Source organism: Micromesistius poutassou (assembly GCF_964030765.1).
Source record: "Micromesistius poutassou genome assembly, chromosome: 18".
Taxonomy (NCBI): Eukaryota; Metazoa; Chordata; class Actinopteri; order Gadiformes; family Gadidae; genus Micromesistius; species Micromesistius poutassou.
This window is the reverse complement of record NC_140288.1, coordinates 2,893,230-2,901,776: the sequence shown is the minus strand read 5'-3', so window position 1 is coordinate 2,901,776 and position 8,547 is coordinate 2,893,230. Positions and strand designations below refer to the sequence as shown.

At 44.4% G+C, this 8,547-nt stretch overlaps 1 protein-coding gene across 1 annotated transcript; it reads right to left on the bottom strand.

Moving 5' to 3' along the window:
- Window positions 1-4,132: 4,132 nt before the first annotated feature.
- On the bottom strand, window positions 4,133-8,547 carry edf1 (endothelial differentiation-related factor 1). The gene is made up of 5 exons (XM_084483096.1): window positions 8,330-8,547; window positions 7,462-7,513; window positions 6,856-7,016; window positions 5,356-5,449; window positions 4,133-4,756 (listed from the first exon to the last, which is right to left on the bottom strand). The coding sequence occupies exons 1-5, from the start codon at window positions 8,405-8,407 to the stop codon at window positions 4,692-4,694; spliced, it is 450 nt and encodes a 149-aa protein (XP_084339222.1). The 5' UTR covers window positions 8,408-8,547; the 3' UTR covers window positions 4,133-4,691.

Here is an 8,547-nt window from a genome sequence, read left to right as displayed (position 1 = left end):
GTGTGTGTGTGCGCGTGATGTGCGTGTGCGTGTGTGTGTGCGCGCGCGTGATTTGCGTGTGTGTGTGCGCACGTGTGTGTGTGTGCGCGCGGGTGTGTGCGCGTGCGTGATGTGTGTGTGTGTGTGTGATGTGTGTGTGTGTGTGTGTGTGTGTGTGTGTGTTTGGCGCAGCCGATTGGGATGAGTTGAGTGAAAGGCTCTGCCGTTAAACCGTTGAAAACAACACTCAGCTCTAGCTGAGTGTGGCCATATGGAGCCGTAGCAGTCAGGCCAACAAGCGTTTGGTCCGATCACGGACAACTGTAATCGTATTCATCCACTAGCAGCCGCACGTCACGCCACCAACACAACGTTATAACACGTAACATTTTGAATTCGATTTTTTAAACACGCTCTGCAGCTCAGCTAAAGTTGTATTATTATTTAAAATGCTGATCACAGTAAGGTCTTCATCAGTTGTCTGATAGAACCGTACTTTACTTTGTCAGGCACACGCAAGCAGATAAACACAGAACTACACAAGCTAAGTGGAAGTGGAACTTCACCAAACTGCTTGACAATTACTGGTCACTTCCTTGCAATCAATAAAAGTCTTAATTGGGGAAAAAAGTGTCAATGTCAGAACATATTAGCCCAATCCTACTCAATATTTGATGTGCTAAAACAATATTTGCGTCCTTAGTAAATAGGATTTGTGTGGTTACAGTCCTGAAAATACATGTTTGTTTTTATAACTTGAGTCCCAGTGCCTTTTTTGTTCTCTGTATACGTTACAGTGACTGCAAACCTGTATATGTACATGTTTATATTTGTTTCTTTTCTTGACAGATATATATATATATTTGTGAAACTGGACTTTCACACTGTGTTCTGGAAATAAAAGGCAGAACTTTGTACAGACATTTGTAGATGATTTGAATAAGAGTTAGCCCAAGCAGGTCTTAAAAGTAAAAAAACAAAAAACTAAACTGTGGATGTAGCAGCAGTTACTGTTAATATTTATGACGTATCATTTGTTGTCCTGTAGTTGCCACTGGAACATCGTTTGTTAAAACTTTGACGTAATGTTTGTTTTATATTTCTTTCTGATCCGCAGCAGATGTCCGGGGCGGTTACGTTTCTCACTCTTAGCTCCCCCCGCCTAGGATGGGCTCGCTAGAAGTATTACTTAATTCATTAATTCATTAATTAAAGAACAAAGTTTCGTGCTGCCACAATTGTAAAAACAAAAAATAAAGTCCACATGCTGGGTTTTCACGGCGTATGTTGTGTTGAGATTCAGTACATGAGGACATGTGATTGGTTGGGCCTCACCATCATCAATAAACTTGCATATATTTTCTCACAATTACATCTGTGTTCATGTGTTTGTTTGCGAATATGATACCATAATGATAACTAGGGGAATATTTCAGTAGCTCATGCACAGTTTAATTCAATTGTGATTCCTGGGTTCACGATTTGATTCAAAATTGATTCTCGATTTGCAGCGATTCTCGGTTGTGGTTGCTATTAGGGACCTATTTGTTCGTCCGGTAAATTATAGCATGAAAGCAGAGTAACGTGTGTTTAGGAATAGTCATTTTTTATACTGTATATCTTATATTTTTTTAGATTTTGATTGGTCAACTAATTGCATAATGTAAACACACAAATGAAAACCTGACACAAAAGGAGAAAACAATAAATAGAAATCAATTAAATAGATTTTTGGAAGAAGATAGCAATTGTGATTCTTACATGAATCTATATTTTCCCATCCCCTACTGATTACAAATCGAACCAATGACTTTGTTCTTCCTAATGATTCGATTCATAGATCAATATGTGACATGCTTCAGCGGTTACAAATTTGATCTTCATGAGTTAGTAACCACTTATTGGGAATATAAATGCAACCGATTAGCCCGCTCCCTTGATGGATATAAATAAACAGAATAGGTTTTACTCTCAGAAGACAGACAAGAGCCATGCCCTTGATGTTTTGCTTCCGTATTTTCTCATCTATAGCCCATTTGTGATTACAGTGCAAACCCTATAAGAGCCGACAACATCAGAATCACCTGCTTCAGGCAGCTGTGGGTAATCCTGTTCAAAAAAAGGCTTCCGTTGAACAAATGTGCATATTTTGTGCCAAACAGACAACACCTGTAGGTAAACTATTCATTTAGATGTACCTTCATCCTAGCAAATGACGAGTTTTGTACATAATCAAAAGAAAGTAGGACTTTGAAGAAATCAACCAGTAAACGGGCTGTGAAATAATTCATTATTATGGTTTATTGTCTTTGAATTGTAATGTATCGTCATGGAATGAAGATATGGACTTATCGTGATGCCCAGTTTTAGTCTACATTGATTACAATGACAATATATGCACTTAAAATGATCCAATATGAGGTGCTAAATGTCAGTGAAAAAGGAACCGTAGTTTTAGTTTGATATCATTTTTTTTTATGACCACTGACCCTCAGTTAGACCATTTACAATGCATTTGGAAATCATTAGCATATCGTGATATTTATTTGAATCCTGTAAGGAGTTCCCCATAGTTATCATGTTAATACGTTTTCCAGGTCTCCCGGCCCTGCTAGTAAATTATACAGACAGGGGGGGTTGTGGTTGTGTCTGGGAGGAGGGGGGGGAGGGGGGGGGGTTGTCCCTGACTCCTCCCGTCTAACTTTCTGCTTCACATCACTGCTCCAAAACCACTGGATTTCTGTCCCATCATAGGTGGAGCCTTGTTGCCATGGTGGCGGTTTGACCAATAAAATGGCATTCCTGGGAATAACACGAAGTCAGTCACTCGAGAAACATTTTATGTTCCGCTTTTGATTGAACGCGGGCAGGCACACGCACACGCGCGCACGCACACGCACGCACGCACGCACACACGCACACACACACACACACACACACACACACACACACACACACACAAACAAGCTCACACGCACAAACCATGACAACTTTTTTTTCTATCTTTCTCTCAGACAAAGACACGCATACAAAGACAATACGTTGTGATCAACCATTAATTATTCCAGAAACTAAGCCTTGTTTGCCAAGTAAACACAAAACAATATTTCCATTTGTTTGTATTTTTTAAAAAGCCTCTACTGGGCTTATTTAACTAAAGCAACACAACCTCCAAGTTCCAAGACAAGTATTGAACTACAACAATCGTCAGTCTTCTTCTCAAGCTCAGACTGAGCGTCCTCGTGGTTCTCTGAATAAGTCACAATGCGCCATCTGCTGGTTATGGGTAATCGGTGCACCAGAGTGCTTACCTTTGTACAGGAACTGGAGCCGTGAACCACGTACGACCAATTCACGACTGGGCTCGCCACACCTGAACACTCAAGGGGCAATTACCTTTATTTAATTTGCTTAAATAAATAAATATAAACACATTTTCAGTAAAACTCTGGATATTTAGAACACGTGGATATTTATGGTGCGATAATGACACCTATTGGCTAGATTGGGCAACTACAGTTTTTGTCAACTGAAGAATCGAGCGATCACAATAATTATTCAAAGTGGTGCCATTTTAGCACCAGGTTTGACGTTGATCGTCATGACAAACCATTTCAAAATCAACGTGTCGTTTACTCAATGGAACAGCTCAGTGCTAAAGAACTCGTAACGCAAGGCTGCTATTCCACCTGATTAGGAATTAACTTTCAGGTCAAAGTGCATGTTATGGTTACATCTCAACAGTGGTATCCCACAGCTGTTGCAGAACTCTAGGTGAGGAGTTCCTGTTTAGTAAGTAAGTAAAATTTATTTATAAGGCACATTTAAAAAAGTTTTCACTGGCCAAAGTGCCGGTGAAACTGGTTTGAAAATGTCTTATAAATTTAAACTAGTAACTACTAGTTTATTTGGTCAATACTGTCAATTAAATGAGACTATATTACTTCTGACCGTTGTTGACAATGAGATCCCAACTGATGGCCACATCCCTTGTTTAATCGCCAGGCTAATGTACTCCAGCGAAACACAAAACCTTACAACCAGACAATGTGAACAGGGATTGTGGCCTTACTACAAGGTAAAGGTGCCACATTTCCATTCAAACTTCTTAACCAAACATGTGCCTCGGACAAACGTTTTAAAAACACATGAGTGATGATTTCCCAATTTGCCAAACTTTATTTGAACACCAATTGAAGCACAGCGATCATGCTCAACAAGAAGTTCATCTAATACCTCAAATAAAAAGTATAAAAATCAAGCAAATTGAAGTTCGATTCAGACCGTTCCGGTGATAGAAATCAATGCATTTGGCCATGACAAAAAAAATAAAAATACAACCAACTTAAAACAATAAAAGTCATACTTCTTTTATCATCATGCCAAAAAGCATAGAGCAAGCAGTAAGAAAAAAAACACGGCGGCGCGGTCAGCCTTTATAACGGTCACGTTTCAGCACAAGCGGCGAATCATTCGCTTATGCTGGTCGGAGAGAGAGAGAGAGAGAGAGAGAGAGGGAGGAGTCGTTGTAGTGGGTGGAGCCGGGATGCGGGTTCTTGTTGTTACTGCGGTGAGGAGCCAGCGTTCGGATGGTGGTCCGGGGGGGGTTCCGCTGGCCCCCGATCAGCCCAGACAGGAGGTGGGGGGGGGGGTGGCCTCCTGTAGGTCCCTCTGAAAGGCGGGACGGCGGGGCTGATTTCCGAGGCTTGTGCTCATTTCTTCTTAGGGGCTGGCGGGTCGACCGGCAGACCGATCTCCTTGCCCCGCAGCTTCAGGCCTGTGGCAGAGAGAGAGAGAGAGAGACGTGTGGAGGGGTCAATGGTCGAAGGTCAAAAGGAAGGACAAGAGCTGCGCATGAACAAGCTTGTATTCGAAGCCTCTGCGATACGCAGAGTTGATGTTACTTATTTAAAAAGGGGTGATATTATGCCACCGGGTGTGAGTGGGATTAGCCATTACAAGGAGTTTGGAAATCGACCTTTTCCCGTGTGTGAGTGACATCACAGGTGGGCGTATCCAACCAGATCCATGACGGATGGATGAGACAACATTTGTCCAACAGTCCACTGGGCAGGCCGGTAGACAGATATATCCAACATGCATCTAGATGGACACTCCCACTTGTGCAGTCACTAAACCACAGGAAAATGGGGATTTTAAACAGCTTGTAATGGCTTATCACACTCCCGACACGGGTGGCACAACATCACCCCTTTAAATCCTTTGTGGCTTCCTTGCCCCGGTGACGAAACGCGCGTGAGCGACGTCCAACCAAACCACGAGCGGGCTGGAGCTACAGAACATGGCAGCTGTGCCACCTTCAGCCCGGCCTGCACGCGCCCGGCGTGTCACGGTGTGACACAAGAGTGAACTCACCGATGGCCCTCTCGATCTTGCCCATGACCTGGTTGTTGGGAATCGCTTTCCCGCATTCATAGTCCGCGATGATCTGTGGTTTCTCGTTGATTTTCTGGGAGGAGGAAAAAGAAAGAAACAAGTCATTTTCATTGAAACACACGTTAATGGTTTCACATTTCCCTTCCAAATATGTACGCTTCCCTAGCGTCCTAACAATTCTGTGATAAAACAGAAGTGATCTTCCTCGTTCACTCATATTTCTTCTAGATTTAGTGTGTCGTTTCAGAAGAGTTCATAGCACCAAAGTTATGCACCAAATTGCGTTTAACTGCAGAATCGAGCACGAGTTACACTTTCCAAAGAGCCTGTTTACATTGTCTGCCAATAGCCCTGATTAAGTCGATGGAATGCAGTTAGGCAATCCTGTGTGTGTCTTTTTTTGTAGCACAATCACGCAGGACAGTTCAAACAATAGGACTACCTCGCAACCAAGGAATGAGCATCGCCCGAATGTTAACCGTGGCAAGGGGAAAACAACCAACAACATTCTGTACATTCTCAAAACACAAACTACTTATCTTTTTTTATCCGAGATTGATTTCCAATGTCTGCAGCCCGCCTTAAGGCGTACTTGAGCAAGATGTCCAAAAAATGAAATCCCTACAGGTCGCGTCGGATTAAAGGGATAGCTTTGTTGTTGACTATACAAGCCATTTCAACACATGGGAGTGTTCACCAGATCAGAGTACCTGTTGCAACAGGCGCACTGGGTAGGTCGGTCGGTCGGTTTATGCCCCACACATCTGGGTGGACGCTGCCACTTGTCACTATAGGGTTAATCTTTGGTACAGCAGTCCTATGTTATAGCCGAACTTCTGGGGCGAGACGGCACAGAGCGTCACGCCCCGTTTTTCAGTTTCGATGGGGAGATGTTCTCATTCTCGTTCTCAAGAGAAACTCATTTGCACGAGAGGCGGAAGCTTTCAAAAGGGGATTTTAATGAGGAGTATTTCTACATTATGAAGAAATTTCTACTACACAGTGTTGATTTTAAATCTTTATAAAGACACCTTTTCTAGTTTACGTTCACTGTTTAGCCATTTAGCCGCGCCTCCAGCAATGCAATGTTCATCTAGATTTGAGTTTGTCTGCTTTGGGAGACTACTAAAGGGTAGAATTCCAAATGTAAATTGTAGTCAAAACAATGCTAGGGCGGACCCGGAAGATGAATAACATTTTAGACCGTTCCTTTGTAACTGCTTCTTCAGAACAGTTAGTGATAGCGCAGTCCACAACACTGCATTCACCACTCAGCTCTCACGCTAGCGTAGCCCCGTTGCCGTGCACTCATCAACTACAACGACGGCCTTGACCACATTCGTTTTAATCCGTGATCGGATGGGCTAGTGTGCAGATCACACGACCACACAACAAATAAAACGCACCCAGTGCATCCCCAGCATCCCCCCCCCCCCCCCACTGGTTTGTTTGCGTTGCCCCAGCCTGCTTGGTACTCACGGTGGCCAGGTCCTTCTGGGTCAGGCCGTTGTTCTGCCGGCCCAGCTGGATCACCTTGCCCACCTCCAGAGAGACCCTCTGGTGGTGCAGCTCCTCTGTCTCACGGTCCAGCTTGGCCGTGTTCCTGGTCACCAAGTGCTGCTTGTTCTGACCCGCCGACCCTGGGGGGGGGGGGGGAGAGAGGAGAGGCCGACGGGCGTCACAGTGGCATCGCGTCAGCAGAATTCACTATCATGCGGCAAACGTTTGTGTGCTCCCTACTTTCCTCTCCTGTGGTTGTTATTGTGCGTTAAGGAGGTCACCCTTGCATGCATTCAACCTCAGAGTAAGTCCTTGTGATTGTTCCTAGCCTTATTGAACAATTGCTTTGGAATAAGGTGCGGCTAAAGGGCTATGTTGGTAACTCAGTGTTGCAAAGAGTCTGCACACTATCGCTCCAACAGTATTTGTTTTTATAACCATAAATACAATATAAACATTTAGATCACCTTTGAATCTACGACATGAAGGCAACTAGTTGGTCACTTGAGATGTGACCAACTAGTGGAGGCTAACTTGGCTGAAATAACATGAATGGAACCGATGCCAAGCATGGCAGCAACTTACATTTCTTGGTCGTCTCCAGGTCCTCCCCACGTCTCTGAGCAGCATTGATGGCCTAGAAAGAGCATGGGCAAGTACACACTTGAAACATGTCGCTCTGCGAGATCAAAACTTGTTTCAATGCGCCATAATGCACCGTGAGCGGCGATCCGGATGATGCAATATCCTGTTCAGACAGGCGGCCTGACCACCCGTGAGCTTCACTGAAGCAAAGAACTACATCTGCGTAGTAAACAAGCCATCACCATCGAACAAAACGTATAATCTCAAGTCTTCGAACTGAAACTCGGGAGTCGTATGTCGTCCCTTGGCACACATCTTCTGCGCTTCTACATATTGGATTTGCTTTGCTTTGTTTTGCAACATCGTGCATCTTTCACCACTGCGACACAAACGCGAAGAGAAAGGTTTTTTGTTGGCTTAAGAGCAGGGTGCCATTGTACGGTTCGAGCGGAGGGGCTCAACGCATGGGCCGTGTTCACGCATGCCCTATTGTGTAGTCTGGCTGGGCTAACACGATCGCTATCTAGTGGGGTAGACTACAATTGCAGGATATGATCGTAACCACTGTTTTAGGCCCGTCTGACCGACAACACAACGTTAAGACGACAAACGGGAGCCCACGACGCAGGTTACCAGATGGAGAAACGCGAGTTTTTTTTAAAACGAGCGTAACCCCAGTGTTATGGGATCGCTCCTCACAGCCCCGCGGATCCGTGGCGCACACGCAGAATAACACCCCCCTCCGTCGTCGGAATAGTCGTGTATAAGGTTTAGATTCGTGCGTCTGGCCGGTCTCGATATATACGACATTTTTGAGAGCCAGCCACCCGTCCACCCGAGGCGTTCGGTGTGAAATGGTGAACCGTACCTGCTTGGATTTGGCCTGGGCAGCCGTCGGACCCTTCTTCCTCAAGACCGTCACGGTGTCCCAGTCGCTCTCTGCCATTTTGACTTGGGTTTTTTGTTTTTTTTGTCGATATAATGTTACAAATAAGTTATTTACAAGGACTAAGTGCTCACTATGTGTGCGTATTAACTCGGCGCTACAAGACTGTGCGACGATACTTCTAGAAAAACAATCGCCAC

What these genes read in the sequence shown, in the direction of transcription:
- edf1 (XM_084483096.1), bottom strand. Translation starts at nt 8,407, where the DNA reads ATGGCAGAGAGCGACTGGGACACCGTGACGGTCTTGAGGAAGAAGGGT. An exon ending in CCTGGAGACGACCAAGAAAT is followed by an intron (nt 7,017 to 7,461) that starts GTAAGTTGCTGC and finishes CCCCCCCCCCAG; the next exon opens with GGTCGGCGGGTCAGAACAAG. An exon ending in CAAGATCGAGAGGGCCATCG is followed by an intron (nt 4,757 to 5,355) that starts GTGAGTTCACTC and finishes TCTCTGCCACAG; the next exon opens with GCCTGAAGCTGCGGGGCAAG.